The 23910-nt window shown below is 39.7% G+C and overlaps 1 protein-coding gene across 1 annotated transcript; it reads left to right on the forward strand.

The window, feature by feature from the left end:
* Positions 1-5826: 5826 nt before the first annotated feature.
* Positions 5827-7113, forward strand: LOC122816278 (adenosine receptor A3-like). The gene has a single exon (XM_044089013.1). It carries the CDS (start codon positions 5932-5934, stop codon positions 7111-7113), a length of 1182 nt encoding a protein of 393 aa, XP_043944948.1. The 5' UTR covers positions 5827-5931.
* Positions 7114-23910: the final 16797 nt, after the last annotated feature.

Below are 23910 nucleotides of genomic sequence, written 5' to 3' on the forward strand. Positions count from 1 at the left end.
CACCCCCAGACAAGGAAACCACTGTGAAAAACATTTCAAAAGCAAACTTCACGTTACTTAAGACGGGGGTGGAAAGTTTCAAAGCCCCCATGCTGAAGGATAGCACTGTCCAAGCTGCAAAATCCTTTACTAATGCATTCTATGGATGCATACAAGAATGCATGGATCATGCCATCTCAAGCAAAACCAAGACTCACTCTTCCAATAAAAGGAAACCAGTCTGGTGGACTCCTGCCATAAACAAGCTATACAATAGAAGGAAGAAACTAGTACAGAAAAGAGTAAAATCCCAAGAAGGGAAGACATCCCTGATCAGTATCAGCAAGAAACTACGATCCCTCATAAAATTATCCAAGGCGAGTTTTGAAAGAAATATTGCCAAGGACTCCAAAGATAACCACAAGGCATTCCTTAGCTATGTCAAGAATCTAAGTGGCAATGCTCAGATCTGAGTCACCATAAAAAATGTAGTAGTTCCAAATACAATAAAGGCTGTCGTTTTTCCCTTGTATCACTCTGTGCTAGTGATACAAAAACTCGATCTCACACCAGTTGATTGATAGAATTTATTCCAAAAGCAAAAAGTAAAATAAACACTTTAAACACTCAAAAAGAAAATAAAACGAAATTAATGATTTAGCGCTTTCATCTCCAACACCAGAGACTTCTTCAGAATCAAGTAACCATTCACTGTTCTTACTATATATATCCTACATTGTTGATTACTAATTAAACATTTATCATATCAGGTTAAATGCATGTGTTGATTGATGAAGAATGAATAAAATAAAATAAAGGGCTAGACATCAGACTTTTGTTCTCCTGCACCACTGAATAGACATTTAACATTATGTTAAATGTACCCATATATAACCAAAATGTGTTTATTCAACACTCATATATATACTGTGTTTTCAATAAATGAATAAATGAGTATAGAAGTATACATTCAATTACTAAGAGGCACATTACTAGGTTGAAAGTGAGTAAATAAATAAGCACTGTTGACATGTTTAACCAAAAAAAGGGTTGACAGTTAATAGCTAAAATTATATCAAATACATATATACCATATAAATGCATTTGTCAACATATTTATATATAATATGTGAAAAAATATTAATATGTAAAAAATTTTAAAAAAAAATGAACAATAAGTAAATAAATATAGTAAAAACAAGTACATTAGTTAATATATATGTATGCATACAGGACATAAAGAATACAAAATAAAAAATAACCAGATGTAGCTCATATGTACTTGTTTATATCTGTTTGTATATAGAATGTATGCATATATATGTGTAACCATAGTAACTTTGGATAAGTCACCACATATTGTTAATAAGTACATAATTGATTTAGTGTGAGACTGTTAATTTAAAAACATACAAGACAAAAATATATTGTTTAAAAGTATTGTTTAAAAATCCTTTAAAAATATATTTGAAAATATTATTTACTTAAAATTTGTAGTACTAATAGTTTGCATACCTGTTGAAAAACATATTGAAACTGATGGAAAATATTATAATAGTGTTGTGATACCAAGTTGTATAACCATAATGCATCGATAAGATTTATGTTATATATTATATATTGAGCATTATGTATTAACACCCATAGGGACCTATTTACACCTTTTTTAATAATGTGTGTAGCTACCTGTTGAGCGGTTTCATTCTAGAGGGTATATGCTCTCAGTTTTTCTTAGCAGCTACTCAAATTATCTTTTCTTTGGATCTGCTGCCAATATTTTTAATGCAGGGGTGATAGATATGTGGTCATTTAATCCTTTACCACTACATGCGTCTAATCTCAACTGCCAGATCATTTCCCTATACTCTAACTTAGTCTCCCAGTCACCTCCTCTTTCCATGGGTTCAATTTCCTCAAGTACCTAAAACTTAAAATCTGCCTGTTTACATATCATTGCGTGCCTAAATAATGCATTATTGTCATTATGCTTACTGATATCCCTTGTATGTTCATATATTCTATTCCTTAAATGGCGTTCAGTTTTGCCTATATAGTAACTCCAGCATACTTTACAGAATACTAAATATACTACTCCTTTTGAGTAACAGCTGTTGTACCTTTTGGCTTTTAAAGCTCAGATCTGCTCGGAGTTAGTGCAGAATGGCACAAAATATACTGAACCAACCGATATCACCAACATCTTGGCAGACAGCTTCAGCACAAAATTCACCCCCCTCTCACCCCCAAAAGGGCCCATAACCATACCAGAAGAATGTAGAGTCCCTGAAATCACAGACACTCAGGTTAAAACAGCCCTCTCCAAAGCCAAAAACACAGCATCAATGGGACTGGACGGTGTCCCAGGCTGCATCCTACACAAGCTCAAAGATGAACTAATCCCTCACCTAAACACACTGTTCAAACTCAGCCTCTCCACAGGCTACATACCCATAGAGTGGTGCATAGCAATGGTTATTCTGCTCCACAAAGGTGAGCCACAACAGACCCCGGGAACTATCACCCTATAAGCCTGACTAGCTTGGTCTGCAAGGCTATGGAGTGCATCATCATGGAACTAATTAACAGAGACATTGGGAACCTTCAAACACTGGACCCTACCCAGTTTAGCTTTGTTAAGGGCAGATCATGCCTTCTAAACCTGGTGGACTTCTTTGAGACAGTTACCAAGGCTATAGATGAGGGAAAGGTGGTACACACAGACTACCTAGACCTCGCTAAGGTGTTCAACACCATTCCCCATTCTGGTATTAGAGACAAGCTCATCAGCCTGAACATAAACCCCTACATCACAAGATAGGTTGCCAACTGGCTCACGGACAGAACCCACATGGTGAGAGTTGTGGGAGCTAGGTCTGACACTAAACTGGTTACAAGTGGCATTCCCCTGGGCTCAGTTCTAGAACACCTCCTGTTTGGCATATACTTCTCAGAGGTACAGGCAAGCACAGGAGGACTATGGCTGACCAAGTTCACAGATGACTGCAAACTAGGGGCTATAACTGACTCTCTGGCTGACACAGACATCCTCCAAAAAGGTCTCACTGAGATGGATACCTGGTGTCAAAATCATGGCCTCAAGCTAAATGCCAAAAAGTGCATAGTCATCCCCTTTGGAAAAAACAAAGTACCCACAAACCACCACATAGGTGGTAGTCCCCTAAATACGGAAGATGTAATAAAGGATCTGGGGACCCAAGTAGATAGTAATCTCACCTTTGATAATCAAATTGCCAAAGTGGTTAGAAAATCCTTCTACATGGCCCACCTAATCACAAAAGGGTTCACATCCAGATCAAAAAGGGTCATTGTTTCCCCCTCTACCCATCACTCATCAGACCCATCATATAGTACAACGCCCCATTTGGGATGTACCTTACAAGACACCTGTAATGGCTGGAAAGATGACAGAACTACCTCACCAAGAGGATCACTGGCCTCAGAAACTCCAGCCATACTCGGTTGCATACCGCCTACTCAGAGGTGATCTCTGCCTGACATACAAGGCCATGTCCAATCCAGAATTGATGGACATGCTCCACCTAAAGAGAACCTTATCCCCTCAAGCCACACACTCTAGGGATCTAAACCTCACCACAACAATAAATAGGACATGCTGGAGGGATAGATTCCTGTCCCAGTGACTTCCCATGCTTTGGAACAAGATTCCAATCTACATCAGGCAGAGCTCCTCGCTAACACTCTTCAAAAGAAATCTTGATGAGTGGATGGGAAACAGAAAGTTTACCTTGGGGATCACTTCAGTGGCTCTGCTGGACAGAGGCACAGGGAACTAATCTAAGGGGGCGGCAAAAGCCAACACATTCTGGCTAGGCTTATAAATGCCTTCGGGCAGCTAGCCTAGTACCTACCTATGAACAATTAATTACACAAAAAAATAAAATGCAGTACAATCTTTAACACTGCAAGTTTGCACTTAACTCAGTTAGTAATGCGGTTGAATGCAGGTATGTAGCAGAATCCAAACAACTCAGGTATTGAGCAGTAATAAATTCAAAAATATGTCACTACACTTATAAATACAGAGAAAGCCGTTGGGCTAAGAGTTTAACACGAATATCAATAAAGTGAAACACAATAGCCCCCACTAACTAGAGAGACAGAGAGAGTCCACAGTATTATATGAAACAATTAAATAGAAAAATAAATAACTACAGAGAGACACAGACATAATATTCAATGAACAATTAAATATACAGAAAAATAAAATGCAGTACAATCTTTAATACTGTAAGTTTGTACTTAACTCAATTAGTAATGCATTTGATTGTAGGTATGTAGCAGAAGCCAAACAACTCAGATATAGAGCAGTAATAAATTCAGAGATATGTGACTAACACTTATAAATACATAGAAACTCTCTAGGCTAAGAGTTTAACACTGACTATCAATGAAATGAAACACAATAGCTCACAATAACTATAGAGACAGAGATAGACCACAGTGTTCTATGAAATAATTAAATAGAAAAATAAATAACTAGAGAGAGACACAGACACAATATTCAATGAAACAATTAAATACACAGAAAAATAAAATGCAGTACAATCTTTAACACTGGTAGTAATGCAGTTGATTGTATGTATGTAGCAGAAGCCAAACAACTCAGATATTGGGGATATTTATTGTGACAAGACTTCATTAACACACTCGTTCATAAATTAGTGCTAGGCTAACTGCCCTTGTGGCCCATTTTAAGCCTAGCCAATTACCCCATGTGAGAATCACACCCTGCACCTTGTGCTTGTAAGGCAACCACCTTTCGTTTCTCAACTTTCCCCGGATTTCAAAAACACTTAAGAGCAATCTTAACTACTATACTTTTTAGATACCCTTCTGTAATGACAATTGCATTATAAAGTCAGCCCCACAAGCTGAATACAGAATAGACTTTTGTCTGCTTAATTGCCATCGCATAATACTTGATGGTTGGGGTGACCCTTTATAACTGAATCGTTTGTTTACTCTTTACGATTTTTCTGAAAAGAGAGAAAAAAAATGTTTAAGCAGATTGGAAATGTTCATGCAAACAATTCACCGTAGTATCTTTCTTTTTTCTCAGCCGCCATTTACTGAATATGTTTTAGAATCAGTATTACATACTTCCACTATCAACAGCCTTTTCTGCCCAGGTGCAAATTCGTGTAGTGTTGTTTAACAATAAGATGGCGATTCTTAAATAATTGTCATAGGCTGGGAGTCACCTGTACCAAACTGACGTAAAGTATTTAAAGGGCAGCAAACTTGCCTCAGCTACCTAGTGCAGTTAATGCGCACCTGTATTAGCAGTTCTTTGGCTAAAAACCAAAGCGACAAACTCCAGGACCCTGGACAGCGGTACTTGCATTTAACCCGGTTTATCAGTAAGTGATCACCTTCAGTGCCTGCTAGTAGTAGATTCACTGACGTTTGATAGTATAACTAGATTATTTTCATCAGTTGGTCTACCTTGTAGAAAATTGAATTATAGAGGTGTTCCACGATAGTAGTGCGTTTATTTTAATTAATTAATTAATATGATATCTTAAGAAATAAAATTACTTATTTAGGAATCACTTATAACTGATTGTGACTGAAAACTGGACAAACAGCTATTTGATGTATCCTCCTATTCACCACATAAATAAAATAAAACAAACACGAGGGTGTCCAAATAAGGTTGCTTAGCGAGAGAATGGTTGATGGTAGAAGCTTATACGATAAGATGAATTTTCAAACTATTTTTAAGAAAGCTAGTTTTATATTGAATTATACGAAATTTGAAACGATACTTAAAAACTGTTATCCCTTCTTATACTTTAGCAAGAGGACCTAACCAGTGCTGCAATGTGAATTCATTTGTGCATGGAGAAGTCAGCACCTTATTGAAAAAGTAAAAGTTTCTGTTGACGTGCAAGGCTTGAATGTTTTGAGATGATCTTCTCACCAGTGGAGATTAATGATACTAGCATTAACTGCAGTACTCCAAGCTACTTAAAGCTGAGTGATGCCGTGAAAATCTCTGCTATGCTTCTGCTGATTGTTGCCATCATACTGGGAAACATGTTAAGTCTTCTGGTCTTTCTTAGCTGTAAACAGTTTCACTCTCCACAAGGATACCTGAAAACCTCCTTAGCTTTGGCGGATCTTAGTGTTGGAGTTTTGGTTGTACCTTATTCAGCCTACACGGAAATAAATGAAAGCTTCAGCAGCAACTGTGAACAGAACAGTGACTCTATAGCTGTCCACACGATTAATCCATGTGTTCTCCTTGGACCCATTTTCGCGGGTTGCACTTTTGTATCCATCACAACTATATTTTTGCTGTCTATTGAACGGGGCGTTGCAGTACTGAAACCTTTGCATAAAAAAGTTGTGATTACTAAACGCAGGACACTGAGTATGGTGATTACTTCTTGGATACTAAGTTTCATTGTAGCGGTCACCCCCACTGTTGCCAACCGGGAGATTACTCTGAAATACAGCTCTTGCAGTAAAATGTGCAACTACGTATTGGTTTCTGGGGGGCAGCCAACTGCAGACTGGAACATAATGCTTCTTTTTCCTGTGCTGGATTTTTTTCTCCTTTGTGGTACCTTGGCACTAAACCTCCTCACGTTTTCTGTAATTAGGCAGTACAATAAAACTAGGTTACAGCTGTCCGAATATGATGTCCAGATTGCTTCCAGCAGACCGTCATTTGCTGACCTAGCAGCTGCAAAGACTATTGCTATTCTGACTTTTGCCTTTTTAGGATCCTTTGGCTTTATAACAGTGTTTGTGGTGGGGTCTGTGATTGGGTACAAGTGGTGTGAGTTTAGTTTTTATGCATTTTGGATTCTAACATCCAACAGTTGTTGGAACGTAATTATTTACAGCATTCGGGACCCCAAATTTCGCATGGGAGTCAAGGAAACGTTCTTTGGCAAGCAAGTGCAGTGTTCTCCAAGCTACCCCCAAAACGTACAAAATAAGAACAGACCAGTCGAGACTTCTGATCACTGTGTAATTGTAAAAATATATATTTCAGCAAAGAAAGGTAATTCGTTCACTGTCTTGCACAGTAATAAATTAGTTGCATCAAATGCAACTTATAATACAAATGAAGGGAGATGAAGCTCTTCACAGCCGTTCGTGCCCCTTTTTTCTCAAATGAAACTCTAGAGGTATACTCATAAACTCATGTGCATTTTATAACCATGTGAATTTATGTTATGAAGTATTCCCCCCACCCACACATAATCTGTCTGTGTTTCTCTTTCTCTCTCTCTCTCTTTAGCACTCCTACACTCAGTAATATAAATTAAAACCTCATGGAACTAGAACATTCATTTTCATAATTCAGTAGATGAACATTAGTTTAATATCAATCAGATTGTGGCAGTGTATAAACCTCTTAAATGTATCCAATTTACCTACCTCCTAAGACAATTTAAGATGCACTCAGTGTATACACAAACACACACACACACACACACACACACACACACACACACACACACACACACACATTTAGGAACACATTAGGAATAATAGTCTGAACAGATTTTGGACAGTTTGTTAAATATCACATCTCCAAAAAAGTAAAAGTGTTTTGTGAGACCTATCAGCTTAATTACCTAGCCCTCTTTACCTCCAGCTGACCCATTTGTTCTCAATATATGTAGGACATCCTGTTGTTGGATGGAGGGGGATTTCCAAGCAGTGGGAGGTAAGTGTAACTTGACTGTTAGCCATTATGTACCACTGCTGGGGACTTGTTTTCTTTCATTAGCTTTTTCTTTTTCTTTCTTTCATTCATTCATTCTTTCTTTCTTCCTTTTTTGAATGTCCCTCAGGAGTCTGAGCAATAGAGTGAAGTGGTCTGCAGATATACTCAATGCTTAGGTGCATGCATGTGTATCCTTCCCTGTCTGCTTCCGTTCCCTACTACATTGGAATCACTTACTTCTTGAAGCCTGTTCCCCTACACTATGTCAGAAGTCACTCTTGTGTGATACCGCCCTTATAGCATTCCTTCTGAGAAGGCTGAGGTGTTTTTTTTACCAGGGACTCATATTTCCCCTGGTTGGCTCCTACTAACCCTGCTCCTGTCACTTGAACTAATTTATTTTACTAGTGCTACCATCTGGGCTCCATCCCTATATGACATGGAGCCTGCCTACCATAGAAGATGTCATTTTGGCAGCACAGTGAATTAGTTATAAACTGAATCAATTAGCTACTATAATATATAGACTGAATATGTGTTTTATATATTGTAATGTATATATAAACATCAGCATTGCTCCACCCTCACTTCTGCAAGGAGATGATATCCACTGGACAGCCCTACCTACCTACCCACAGAATGTCCTGTGTGTCTACCAGGAGAGTGAACCTTCCCACATGTCCCTCAGCACATGCCTTGCTTCCTCACAGGATGACCACACCCTCATCCTTGGCTGTGGGATGAAACATAGGTTCATAGATTAGTACTTGCCTTTGTGGGCCATTTTAAGTCTAGCCAATTACCCCATGTGAGAATCAAACCCTGCACCTCATGTTTGGAAAGTAAATACCTTAACCATTTTGTCAACCTCCCACATCCAAATCATTACTTGAACTCAGTTCTCCTGAGCCATAGGCAGGGTTTATCCATCTATGTCACCAGCACAGGCATATATTATAGCTACATTTCTATGGTTATCGATAAGAAAAAGTTCCCAATATGAATGTAATGTACATATCAAGAAATTACTAGAGAAAACTATCACTGCTTCTTTCAGCATAGTCAAGAAAAGTACAAGCAGCAAGTAGTTATAAAATATCAAAATAAACAAAGGGTGTTTTTAGCTTTCAGTTAGTTATAAAATATAAAATCTAATTAAATTGAAAATCTAAAGTGAGTATTTTTCCTACCAAATATTTATCTACAAACAAAAAATACCATATTTAGGAGCTTTCACCATCCTTTTGTGCAGATTATTTTACCATCACACATGCCTCTTAACTTGTCCAGATTTTTGCAGAATGTCCAGATTTTTGCCTCATATTTTTGGCCTATTCCTCATAACATTTGTGGCTTTCTAGAAACTATTAAAGATCAAATTCACTAAACAATAACAGATGTTTGAGTTTCACACTTTATAGACTTCAGAAATGCATTCTAATGCAAAATCTACTATTCTAGCAACTTTTTAAGCTTATTGGAGCAATATTTAAAATGTATGTGTGCTGACAAGTGGATTTTCAATTGTCATTGTTTAAGCAATGTTTTTGAATACTTTTAGGGGCTGTTTTGTAATGGGCCCATAAACCCCACCCTCCTGTATAGGACAAGGGTACACTGGATTGGTTATGGCTAACAGAAATGTAGAACATGATGGAGTCTGCATTATTGTGAAAAGGAAACTCCTCAGTTGTATTGCTGCATATATATTTTTTTGAAAGACACTATAATTTCTATGTGTAGACATATCTTATTATTTTTGTAAAACTGCATTGTAAGACCAGTTTTATCTTTAACAAAACTGATGAAACTATTTCTGGTTATACGAAGACAGTCTTGTTCACTGTGCCCTGCATGTTAGTCCAAGAAATGTCTATCTATTGATCTGTTCATCTTATCTATATATTTTTTTGCTTATTTATCATTTGTTGACAGACTTTGTCCCACTAAGCTAGTGGCCTCTTTTCAGGGGAGACCCAAGATGGTATTTATATTGACTGGAGGAAATTTGACCAGGTCACCAGTAAAATTTTTCTACTCTGATAAGTACCATGGGATCTTTAGCATCCACCACAATTACCACCAAAACAGGCAGGTGGTGCCTCAGTTTAATGTCTTATCCAAGGGTAGGATATTTTCCTGGTTGGTAAGTGTTTATGCTCCAAGCACCAATGGTATGAAATACAGTTGTTGTTGATTTTCTTTTCAGCTTTTCCAGGTTAGGGGTTGCCACAGTGGAACTCCGGTCCGCTAATTATTGGCAGTGGATTTTTATAGTGCCAAGTTGCCAGCCAGACGCCCAACCTTCAGCGAAGGCATGCCCATTCACGCATGTCTTTCGAATGCCACTTGACCACGGGGAGGACATGATATACAGTAATGAGCAAAATTTTTATATACATTTGTGCATGTGATCTTCAAATGTCTAACATTACTCCACTCTCTGCAACCAGCAACAGACTAAGCACTCACCTACAAGAAAGGTTGGATAGGTTCACTCTGGCTTCTCCTATCCTGGAAATCTCAGTCTTTGGCCCTTTTAAAGCATAGACCACAGGATTTCAGGCTTTGAACCTAATCAGACTCTGCCACAGCTTGCTGTGAGGGGAAAGGTTAGTTTGCTTTTGGTTTCTTGTATTTTATATTACTTTATTGCCTTTTTCTGTTTTGTATACTGTGATTTGTTTTCATTACACTGTTTTACTATTCTGCTATGAACTGCATACTAAAACTTGTTAAGAGACCACAGCTGTGTCTCTTGTGAGTCACACAGAATTTTTTTTCCACCCTCCCATCTTGTTGCTGCTGTGTTCTTAAATGCAACTGTCTCTCTAGTTGCCTACCCATTATGTTAATTTGACCACATATCTCCTTCCCTCTCACATTTCACTGGCTGGTGTGAGTAAGCACAAAATTATCATTTTGTAAAATCACTCCCCTTCAACTATTTAAATTTATTAACCATCTCACTGTATTCCATAGAACCAGAATACAAAAGTGCCCACTCCCTTTTAGTGTATCTTGTGCTATTAAAATTAGTGGCTCTCCACTTAGACAGCTAAAACTTAAGTTACCCTCTTTCATATCTGTTTAGTGCACACTGCAGTGTTTAGGATATTAACCCATTTTTTTATCTTACCTTTAAACATCTACTGCAAGACCACCAGTTATTGGAGAGCCCACATTCTGCCTTTCAGTAGTAATCTTGGGATTAGTGCTTCTGTTTTGATGAGAGAAGGAGGTCAGGGACATTATTTCCTGGAAATTGTAGACAACAGAAAAAAAAAACTGGATCCAAACACTGATGCAAATGTTTATTAAAACCTCTAGCACCTCGGCAGTAGCCTTCAAAGGAGAATACAAATCAGAGCCCAATACTCACATTTAAATAATAAGACCAATTAAATAATTAGCAATTAAATATCAAATAATTAAATTAAAACTTTCCAGTTGCACTCTACATTAATGCCACTAGGATTCAATGTACCATATTTTAATATAAACATTGTTTCCTTATACAATAATTTTTTTCTTAATATCAAAACCATGTTTATTAATGAAGACATGCTCTAAAACTGTACTTAATAGACCCCCTGGATCTCCATCGTGGCATTCCTTAAAATGCATAGCAAAAGGGCTTTCAGGATTAGCATTCTTAAAGTCCCTGATGTTTCCTGAAGACTGCTGATCACCAGAAAGCCTAATAACTACTTTATAGGTGACAGCTTGGAATTTGTGCTTATATTCTGTTCCTGGTGAGAGAAGGAGCAGAGTATATTGATTCCTGACTTTTTTCTGGTTGGACAGTGAGTGTCTGTGCTTAACGTTCCTGATTGGTCTGGTTGCTATTCAAGGCATCTACCAGGAAAAGGCTACAAGCCTACAGATGCTTGCATCATCTGGGACAAGACTGTGGATCACCAAACAGGCTATGGCCTGCTTCTTATCTTGGGATTGGTGCTAACGTTTTGCTTCTGGTGAGAGAAAAAGCAAAGGAGCATTGTATCCCAACAGAGTGAAGCTGTGCTGAGACCAGCACTAGTAGTAGCCAGGCAGTAGCCATTCAAGCAACTTCTCTCTTTTCATCATTCTTGACAAGCTAATTCTTTGTTTTCAGTAAATACTGATTGATTTGTTTCTGACTTCAGAATATATGCCTAAATACTTCATCCTTAAATTTTCAGGATATATGTATTAGCTTCCCCTCAAGTGTTTGGCTGTGCTCTGTATAGACTCAGACACCTTGAGTGACATTTTTCCTGTAAAGCCACAATTGAAATTCCTCCAGCACCTAGTTGCACACAGGACAACTAGTCTGCAGTGACAAGCACTGTCCCCTGACATTGATTGAAATTCTCACTCCAACTGTCTAATCAATAAAAAAGGGTCTGTTGCCATGGATATGAACTTTCCCATTGTCTCCATTACCAGCTTGGTGGATATGAGCATTCTGAGGCAATGCAGAAATTACCTCATGTTTACTGGCAACCAGTTAAATCTCAAACAAACTGATATGGTATGTGAGAGATGTATTTACACAATGTCACTGGAGGCAAAGCTGTCACATAAAAGTACTCCTAATGTCAATAAGGTTGTCAGTAGTACACACACTGCACCCATCACACACAATTCAAAGCAGACGTATCGACCCACATATGCTGAGGCACTTAAATGTAATTGTCCTAAACCACAAAGACCTCCTAGATGAATTATGCATAACAAATAACCTCAACAGCCCCAAATGCACTCTTTCACAACAATGCCCACATCAATTCATAGAGCTACATCTCTAAGCCCATAAGGCAAGTCACCACACAATCCAACATTCTAGTCATTGGAGACTCATAATGAGACACACTGATAACCCTCTCACCAGGCTGAGTAAGGAGAAAGTCACAGTCAGTTGCTTATCAGGGGCTAGGATCCACCATATTACACATGCACTCAGGTCATTGGACCACAGGGACCAATATGACCCAGTCATAGACCATGTGTGAGTAAATGACCTGAGACGTACCTCCCTAGACTATATGAAGAGAGACATCACAGAGCTCCAGGAATATGTGTCTTAGGGTAGTATGAGCCTAGCATTGAGCAGCATTTTATCTTCTCCAGGGATGATACAATGATACAATTATACAATGATACAATGATACAATGTGCTACTGAGGATGATGTCACAATGCATTGAGCAGCATGTTATCTTCTCCAGGGATGATGCCACAATACGGACAAAAGATGATTGACTTTAATAATTGGCTAAGTTTCTGGTGTCATTCTAAGGGGGTACAATATTTGTCAGCATGGAAGGAGATGGTCAACAGACCATGCTGTTTTGCCAGGGATGGTCTGCACCTCTCCCCTCTAGGCTTCCAAATATTAGCTAAAACATTGTCTTCCCCCATAGTGCCCTTTGTAGGTAATGCCAAACTGAAAGTACTTCCGACATAGCAAATCAAAACCAACAAAATCTAAAGGCATTACTTCTCAATGCTAGGAGTCTAGACAAAAAACTTCACTCTCTAGAAGCTCTCTTTACCCTAGAGATTGCTAACATCTGTGCGGTCACTGAGACATGGTTTAAAGCCATGCAGAGCACATGAACAGTGCTAGGCTATAATGCCTTCCACACATTAAGGCCAGCTACTTCACAAGCAGGGACTAAAGGTGAAGGTGTCTCTATTTACATAAAAAATAAATATACTTCAAAGCTGGTCAAACAGGACAATGCATCTGAGCTGCTCCGTCTTCAAATCACCATAGGCAAAATCCAATACTACTTCCTTGCAAGCTATAGGTCACTCTCTATGACCCATCCAATGCAATATCATATTCATGGGTGACTTTAATTACCCCACTATTAACTGGGAATCGTATACAACACCAAACGTACAGACACAGAGACTCCTGGATTTTGTAAACACAAATTCCCTGGATCAGATAGTCAATACACCAACCACGGGTGCAACTATACTGGATCTGGTCCTCACTAATATGGGAGAGTGCTGCACACCCCTTACTATAATGTCTTCTCTGACCACAAAATGGTCTCCTTTGAAGTAAAAATAAAACCTGGATCCCTAGCTAAACCTGAAATATTCAGGAACTACTCTAAGGCTAACCTCCTGCTATTAAGTGATAACCTGGCAACATTTCAAGCCCCAATAAACCCTGAGAACACCGCTGCCTATGCAGAACTGTTCTCAGCAACCCTGTACAAGTAAGTATGTTAATAGCTGCATAGAGGCAGCTGTACCCACCAGGAAGAAATACAGAACTAACTCAAAAAACAAGCCACCCTGGTGGAATCACAAAATCAATAGGCTGTATAATAGAAGGAAGAAAATCATGGCAAAAATTAGGAGGTGCAGCACCCAGCAGGATAAAAGCACTCATCAAACTAAACAAAACTCAGAGGACAAATAAAGTCTACCAAAGTCAAATTTTAGGTAAGCTTGGCCTCCCAGGCCAAGGAGAACCACAAAGCATTCTTTAGCTATGTCCACAACTTCAACGGCAATACACAATTGAGTTCAGAGCTCATTGTAAATGGAGCCACCTATACCGAGCCAGAAGATATAGCAAACCTCCTGGCTGATAAATTCAGCTCCAACTTTACCCCTCTCTCCCCCTCAACCTTCCCTCAGGAAATATAATCAAATATAACTCCCCCTACTATCACTAGGGAACAGGTCCTTAATGCTCTCTCTAAGACCAAGAACACTGTAAAAATGGGCCCAGACAATATCCCAGGATTTCTTCTAAACAGCATGAACATGACCTATCAAGGCCTCTGGAATTACTATTTAACTGTAGCCTCCAAACAGGCTTTGTGCCTTATGAATGAAGAACAGCAATAGTCATCCCTCTGCACAAAGGTAGGTCATCTCCAGATCCTGGAAACTACAGACCCATAAGCTTCACTAGTCTTGCATGTAAAGCCATTGAAAGAATTATCATGGAAATGATTAATAGAGATATAGTAAACCTCCAGACACTGCACCCAACTCCGTTTGGTTTTGTCAAGGGCAGATCATGCCTACTCAACATGATGGACTTATTTGAGAAGGTAACCAAAGCAATGGATGAGGGAAAATGGTTTACACTGCCTACCTTGACCTGGCCAAGGCATTTGACACAATACTTATTTGGGCATTGTTGACAAACTCAAGAGGTTAGGTACAAACTTGTATGTCATCCGATGGATAGCCAACTGGCTCACAAGGACCCAGGACGTTAGAACTGGGGAGTCCACCTCTACAAAGAGGCCATTCACAAGTGAAGTCCATGAGGGATCAGACCTTTTGGCATTTACTTCTCTGAAGTCAAGGCCAATGTCAGTGGTCTCTGGCTAACTAAATTTGCAGATGATTGCAAATTAGGAACTGTCGTTGAATCTCACACTGACACAAATGTTCTCTAGGAGGGGCTGACACAGACAAACAACTGACGTCAGAGCCATAGTTTAAAACTAAATGCCAAGAAATGCATACTATTATCCTTTGGGAAGTCATCCACCCCTGGTTCATAGGTTCATAGGTAGGTACTAGGCTATCAGCCCAAGGGCCTACGTAAGCCTAGCCAATAAGGTTCCCTGGCTTATGCCACCCAAGAAAGTTATTTTCCTGTGCCACTGTTGAGCAGAGACACAGAAGTAATCCCCGGGGTGTATTTCCTATTTCCCATCCACTCATCAAGATTTTTCTTGAAGAGTGCTAATGAAGAACTTTGCTTGACATAGATGGGTAGCCTGTTCCAGAGTATGGGAAGTCTCTGGGATAGGAATCTATCCCTCCAGCATGTCCTGTTTATTGTGGTGACAAGGTTTAGGTCCCTATAGCATGTAGCGGAGGGATTGGGATTTCTTTAGGTGTAGCATGTCCAACAGCTCTGGGTTTGACATAGCTTTATATGTTAGGCAGAGATCACCTCGGAGTAGGCGATATGCTATGGAGTTTTTTGAGATGGTCAGTGTAGGGCATTTGTTTGAGGCAAGTAATCCTCTTTGTGAGGTACTTCTGTGGCCTTTCCAGCTGCTGCAGATGTCTTGTGAGGTACATTCCAAAAGGGGTGTTGTACTCTATAATGGGTCTAATGAGTGTCAAGTAGAGGGGAACAATATATTCTTTTTTCCTGGATGAGAACCCTTTTATGGTGAGGTGTGCCAAGTAGAAGGACTTCCTGATTACTGTGTCGATGTGACTATCAAAGGAGAGATTACTGTCCACCTGGGTCCCAAGGTCTCTTATCATGCATTCAGTGTTAAGTAGATTGCTGCCTATGTGGTAGTTCATGGGTACAGAGTTTTTACCAAAGGGGATGACACTGCACTTTTTGGCATTGAGCTTGAGGCCATGGCTCTGACACCAGGCATCTGTCTCAGCAAGGCCCTTCTGTAGGATGTCCACATCATTTGGGGACTTGACTATGGCTCCTAGTTTGCAGTCATCTGCGAACTTCATTAGCCAGAGGCCTTCTGTGTTAGCCTGTACTTCAGGGAAGTAGATACCAAACAGGAGAGGTCCCAGGACAGAACCCTGTGGTACTCCACTTGTCACTGCTTTGAGGTCAGATTTGGAGTCTGCAACTTTTACAGTGTGGGTTCTGTCACTATCATATTGACAACACACCCCTTAGAATTGGTCCAGTAGTCAGGGACTTAGGGATACAAATAGATAGTAATCTAGCCTTTGACCATCACATGTCTACAGTAGTAAGGAACTAATTCTATGTTGCACAACTTATAAACAAAGGTTTGACATCTAAGTCCAAGGAATTCATTGTTCTACTGTATTCGTCATTCATCAGACTTATCACTGAGTACAATGCCCCTTTGGTATGTACCTAATCAGACATATCCAACAACTGGAACATCCACAGAGGTTCCTCACTAAAAGAATACAGTGTGTAAGTAATATGGTCTATGCAGACTGCCTCAAGGCCCTATCCCTATATTCTGTCTCCTACAGGCTTTTGAGCGGAGATCTATTCCTGGCATACAGGGCATTGTCAGACTCCACTCTGATGAACCTCCTGCATATCCACAAAACAAACAGCACCAGAATTGCCCATTCTAAAGACTTAAACCTTGCCTGTGATATAAATAGGACCTGCTGGAGCGACAGGTATGTATCCCAGAGACTACCCCTTTTCTGGAACAGGCTCCCCATCCATGTGAAGCAGAGTTCCTCCCTAACCCAATTCAAGTGCAACTTGGACAACTGGATGGGCAACAGGAAATTCATCCCTGGTTTGGCACCTATGTCTCTAATGGGCACAGACAGCCTGTAAATGGTTCATCTCCCAGGCCCCTGCTTGTAAATGTTTCATCTTTCAAACACCTGCTTACACTTATCAAGGGTATCAGAACTTGTCAGAGATCTGGAATGCATGGCTAGGCTTAAAAACACCTTTGTGGTCATTAGCCTATTAAACATCTATGAACCTATGAACGTATAAGGATTATGTCGGGGATGGTCTGGTAACCAGCTACAGAGGTCTTCCAGAAATAAAAAAATGTATGAAAGAGGTAAGAGGATCTGATGGATCCATGAGGGAGTCAGGTGATGACTGGAGGCTGAATTTAAAAGAAACAAATAAAGAAAGTGGTAGCTTCACAATGAAAAAAATTACTCTTTACTTAGTATACTGATATTACACATATCAGAGAGGGATTCATCACGCTAAGCATCTTTTTTGAAATTGTTAGAATGAGTCATTCTGAAGAAGTTGAAGGTAAATTTAATGTATTCAGGTCCATACAATATATTATCATTTAAACATTTAACTACTAAAGGTAGTCAGACTGATCCTTCACATCGTTCAGCTATATACTCGATTATGAACTCATGCTTCTTCCTGGAGGAATTAACCAAGCACACACATTTTTTCTTTTTTTAGAACATTCTTGAATAAAAACATTGTAATATCTTGTAAATTTGATGAGAAAAGATTTCACAAATTTTAATTCAATCATGTTGCAGAAATACAGTTTCAACAAAAGCAACATTTTTTTAATGTATAGTTTAAAATATGATACTGGAAACATTTTAAAGCCTTAAGCTTGCTGTGTGTTTGTTTTTATACAAATGATACAGTTTATTTGATACAGTTTAAAAGTATGTAATCTTCATTTTAGTAGTACATTTCTTTCACTGCACCATTTTTTGAAAGAATAATGTTCTTCCGGGTGTTTTTGCTTGATTTTCAGCATGTCCTAATTTTCTTTTCTTCCCTATTTATGAGGCACTTTTTACAAAATGTGAATTATGAAATAAATAAATTCAAAATAGTGTTATAGGATCATCATCTGTGATTGCCTTAGCTATAAAAAAAGCTTAATTGATGCATATATAGGTAATTAGAAACAGGGTGAGAGAAAACAGAACATAATTGATGTACTTCATCTGGAAATTAAAGACAAAAGTACTGAAATAGAAAGGTACAGTGGTGTAAAATCTTACCATAATGGTAGATGTCTTTGCCTTCACTGCATTGCAGTATTCTTAACAGATGGGATTCCCTGCTGTGGAAGCCCAAACATCCAGACAGTCTACCAAAGACTACTTGTTGATTTTAAAAGGTATGCCGAATGTCACCCAAATTCTCCTTGCATAGCGTAGGGGATAAAGGTGACGTTCAGGCCTACCATAATCAAACTGAATGCCCAAATAGGAACATAGTCCAAGAAACCTAAGAGGTAACCTGTACATCCAGGAAGGCAAAAGACTGGGGGGGGGGTGGAGGGAGGGAGCGAATACTGCAGCAGTGAAGGCAAGGACATCTACTGTTATGGTAAGATTTTACACAACTGTGCTATATCCTTACATTCACTGCTGCAGTATTCTTAACAGGTGGGAGAGTGCCAAAGTTCAAGGGGAAACTTGGGAGGTGGAAGACACAGAAGAGCCCCCTAAAAAGGCATGAAGAACAGTGCTAGTAAAACCAGCCCTAGCTCTAGAGATGCCACCCAACTTATAGTGCTTGATAAAGCTATGCACAGAAGACCAGGTAGCTGCTTCAAGAATAGAATTAGTATCTAAGTCCTTAAAAAAGCACCCAAAGAAACCAAAGATCTAGTGGAATGTGTCTCAACTGAAGAAGGAAGGCTCTTGTCATGAAAAGTGTAAGAAAAAGAAATAGCCTTAGAAACCAAGAAGAAATATTTTACACGAATACAGCAAGTTCTAAAGATCTAGGATGAAAAGAAACAAATAACTGATCAGATTTTCTCTAATAGCCTTAGTCTTATCTAGATAAACCCTGAGTTGCCTTTGCATGTCCAAAGTATGCAGCACCCTCTCACTGTCAGATTATGGACATGGGAAAAAAGTAGGCAGATTAGTAGACTGATTCAGTGATAGCTCATTAACCACCGTAGGCATAAAAGAAAGATTAGTGCACAATGACACCCTGTCCTCATGAAAGACCAAAAAAGGAGGACAAGCCATAAGGGCTTGCAACTCAGACACCTGTCTGGCAAAAGTAAGAGCTAACAAAAGAACAGTCTTCCAGGAACAGTGTGGCAAGAAAACTGAAGCAGCAGGCTCAAAAGGAGCCCAATTCAACTTCTCCAAAACAAAATTAAGATCTCAGGGAGGAGAAACAGGCTTCCTGGGAGGTCTAATATTAAGGACACCTTTAAGAACTTGTTTCATCTCAAATCTAGAAGCTAAAGGAGGGGAAAAAGGCAGACAAGCAGAGAGAGCTAATAAATGGGCCTTAACAGAAGAATAGGTCAAGCCAGCATTAAGCACCTCACACAAATAAAAGGGAACCAAATGAACATCCAAAGTAAGTGGGTCCAGGTTACAAGAGAGACACCAAATAGAAAATCTCTTCCATTTGGATAAGTAGGATTTCCTAGTAGTAGGTTTTCTGGCCTCCTGCAGGACTTGTCGCACGTCTTCAGAAAGTGTCTGTGAGGAATTAAAATCCTATGTCAGTTGAAATGGGGCCAGGTGGGGATGGAAGAGACATCCCTTGTCTTGTGTGATTAATTCCACCCTGTGAGGTAACTTGTTATGATTGTCCCTGGCTAGATGCAGAAGTAGAGGGAACCAGTGCTGTCACAGCCAAAAGGGAGTCGACAACAAGATTTTTGGAGCATCCTGTTGAATCCTGAACAGAACTTTCAGAATAAGAGAAAGGGGAGGGAATGCATAAAAAACATCCCCTTCCAAAAAAATGAGAGGGCTTCCACCTTCCACACCAGAGGACCTGGCTGTCTAGCACAAAACAGAGGAAGTTGTCTGTTAGGTGGGGAGGCAAAAACATCCACTTAAGGAGTATCCCACTGGTGGATAATGTCCAGAAACACATCTCTGTGAAGCATCCATTCATAGGACTGAGTTAAGGACCTGCTCAGAGTGTCTACCACAATGTCCTGACTGGAAGAGATATAAACTGCCTGAAGAGTCACTTGCTACGTGACAGCAAGATCCCATACCAGAAGTGCCAATCGGCAAAGAAGATATGATTTTACTCATCCCTGTTTGTTGATATACTGTATCACTGTGGTATTGTCTGTGAACAGCTTGAGAGGCCCTGGAGAGAAAAGAGGATGAAAGGCCTGAAGAGCCAGCAGAAGAGTTCTCATCTTTTTGACACTGATGTGCTCCTTCTGCTGACAAGGTGACCACACCCCCTGTACTTTTAGGGAGCTAAATGTCACCCCCTGAAGTGCCTGTGAACAATTACTGAGAGGAAGAGGGGGGTGAAAAGGGATCCCTGAATACAGAGACAACTGCTGAATCCACCAGTGAAGTTTCTGTCTGAGACAAGGAAGACGAGGAACTACAAAGTCCAGAGGATGTGCATGTTGGAACCACACAGACGTCAGAAACAAGTGAAACTTTCTCATGTGACGATTAGCCAGAGGGAGCATTGGAATGGTGGATGACATGAAACCCAGAACCCTCAAAAACTCCATGGTGATAATGGAAGCCAGAGGAAGAAGAGTTTGAAAGAAAGAAATGGCAGTTAAGCCCTTTGGAGGGTGCAGGGATGTAAGTACTGGCACTGTCTGAATCCTACATCCCAGAAACAAATGACCTAGAGAAGGAGTCAGACAAGACATTTGAAATTTATAGTGAACCCCAGGCTCTGAAGAAAGGAAAAGGCAAAATGAAGATTTTGCAAATGGGTCTCTGGAGAGGATGCCTGAATCAACAGGTCATCTAAGTAAGGAAATATTTGGATCCCTTGAAACTTGCAAAAAGCAATCACAGGAGTAAGGCATTTGGTGAACACTCATGAGGCAGTAGAAAGGCGAAAGGGAATAGCTGAGAACTGAAAATGCTAGGAAGCAACAGAGAAACACAAAAACTCTCTGAAAAGAGTATGGATCAGAATATGGAGATAAGCATCCTTGAGATCTAGGGATACCATATAGGCCTGAGGGAGCAAGAGAGGAAACAGAGCCTGAGGGGACAACATCTAAAAGGAAGGCACTTTCAGAAAAGTGTTTAGATGAGAGAAATCTAGAATAGGTCTCCAAATGCCCTCTTTTCTGGGCACTAGAAACAGTTTGGAGTAGAACCATTTCCCCCCTTGGGACACAGGCACCTCTTGAATAGTACCCTGAGTCAGGAGATTTTGAAGAACCTCTTGGAAAAAGGGAAGTTGTTCCTGAGGAGGCTGAGGAATGCCCATAAAAGGAGGACAGAATTTCCACACCATGAAGTAACCTAATGAATAATCGACAGAATCCAAGCATCCTGAGTGATCTGAAGTCAAACAGGAAGAGAAAGAGAAAGGTGAAGAGAAAGAGGAATGTGACTGGGAAGAGACAGAGAATCACACAGCACCTAGTTTGTCCAGAAAGGAAACCTTCAGAGTCCTTTAGCAGCAGGAGCCCATTTGCCACTCTTCCTACCTTTAGTAGAAGAGTGGGATTGCCTACGAACAAAGGCAGGCTTAGCGGGGTAGTTTCTCTGAAATTTAGGCACAGGAGAAACAAATACATGTTTAAGTTCCTGTAAGGCCTAACCCTTATCCTGAAGAGAGTTATACAAACCAGTAGCAGCTTCCCCAAACAAAAGTTTAAAATCTATAGGAGCATCCATCAACTTAGTTTTTATATCATTAGGTAGAGGTTGAAACCTAAGCCAAGAATACCTCCTCATTACTGAACCAAAAACAGCAGCCCTAGAAGAGGCATCTACTGCATCATAACTACATTTAATAGACTAATGAATGACTTGAGAGGAAGTCTCTAGCAAGTAAAGAACATACGTTTTGCCCTTGGAGTCTGGAAAATTAGAAATAAGTTGACAGGCCTGAGGAAGAAGAGCCAACACATACTTAGACATATGGGTCTGATAACTAATAGCCCTAAAAGCTCAGGTAGCAGAAATATAAACCTTCTTACCCAACCTTTCCATAGTTCTGCTATCCTTGTTAAAAGCAATAACTTGGGTGAAGGGTGCAATTGAGACAGCCTATCAGAGGCTACAGACACAACAGAGGGATCAGCAGCAGGACATTTGTATAAGAAAGAACAATCCCCAGGCACCCTATAAAACCTGTCAAACTTCTTGGGAGCACGGGGCAGAGAACCAGGCACATGGGAGGCATTGGAAAAAAGCATCCATCAAAGCAGCCAAAAACAGGAGGAATAGCTGCAGGTTTAGGGGATTCCAACTGCAGCAACTCATAGTACCTGTTATGGATATCATAGACATAAGCACAATCCCATGTAAAAAAAAAAAATCCATCATCGTATAGAGTGTATCTCCAAAGGAAATTTCCTCAAAAGGAACATCTGGACTAATAGATTCCTCCTCCTCTGACCCATAAGCTAAAGGAGAAGGAATTTGAGTCGAATAAGTCAGAGATTCATTATCCGAATCTGACTTATCCTCAGAAGAATCCTGTTCTCTAGGCCTTTTAAGGGGAGTAGAGGACCAAGGAGTAGCAGGAACTGAAACCCATTGAGGAGAATTTAAGGACATTAAAGCAGTAAATAGCCACTGAGTGAAGGTCTGCCACTCACTTTGTGGATTTCTAGAAGCAGAATAAACATGTTTAATTTTTTTGTTTCTTTTTAAGAGAATGTCCTCTTCAAAAGTATTGAGTATGCTGAGACCCAGGACAACAGTTGAGAACCACAGTAAGAACTTCATGACCAAAAACTGAGGAACTCCCCTGGGCCCCTCGGAAAAAATCAGCCTTGGTTCCCCCTGAACATCCGAGATGGACATCTGCAAAGCATCTTCAGACATGCTGCCAGCCAGACCCTCACCAGCCTCCAACACAGTGTTTGTGGCAGAGAAATCCAACAACACAGTCTTCAGGTTTGTAATGACCTTGGGAGAGACACCTAGTACAGACTAGACAGTGAAAGATTACGGTTATACATTTTTCACCTTCTTATTCCCTAATGACTGACCCTCTGGGTGGGGGATTCCTTCAATTGTCTTTAGCAAGAAGGTTAAGATGCTGGTTCTCAAGATACAAGAAAAGGTAAGAAAGTCTACTGTGAAGGGTTTTTGGAATGAATGCCTGACAAATAGAACAAGATGTAAGGTCATGAGCAGCTCCTAGATAAATTGACACATTGTGGCGGTCTTTATGGCGAATCTGTCTCCCACACTAGCATTTACCCTTCCTGGATGACATTATTTTATTTATTTATTTATTTTATTTTACATTTGGCAGCCAGGAAAGTCCGACTGGATGCAGGTCCTTTTTCAGTGGAGACCCAGAGAGGAAAGGTGCTCAATACAAGATACACATAAGATTCAAAAATACAATTTGTAAAAATAGTATGTACAAGTATCAACATACAAGGTACAGAACAGTTGTACAAAAAAGTGTGAACAGATCCATTTGTTGAAATGTACAGGTTACAGTATATACAGAAGATGTAGGTTAAGAGTTATAGGATTGGTGGTAGGGATGACTCACAGCATAGGTTTTAGGTAGCAAACACAATGCATAGACTTATCTGTAAGGGATATGATACAATATGTGTTGTAGTTTGCATACTAAATATAAGTCTGATAAATGTTACACATTGCATACTCTTAGTCTTGTTAATATGTAGCATTACAGAGTGAACAAGGAGTTGAGAAACTGGAGTTTCAGGATTGTGAGGTTAGTAGTTAGGTAGTTTAGTTGGTGCAGGTGATTAGATAATTTCAGAAATTAAGAGAGAACTAACCAGGGGTAGTACAGGAGCATAACCATGTATCTTCCAG

Source organism: Protopterus annectens, chromosome 12.part0, assembly GCF_019279795.1.
Source record: "Protopterus annectens isolate FY-2018-M chromosome 12.part0, PAN1.0, whole genome shotgun sequence".
In the NCBI taxonomy this organism is placed as follows: domain Eukaryota; kingdom Metazoa; phylum Chordata; order Ceratodontiformes; family Protopteridae; genus Protopterus; species Protopterus annectens.

Bases quoted from the DNA above. Each gene is read 5' to 3' on its own strand.
- LOC122816278 (XM_044089013.1), top strand. From the start codon at position 5,932: ATGATCTTCTCACCAGTGGAGATTAATGATACTAGCATTAACTGCAGT.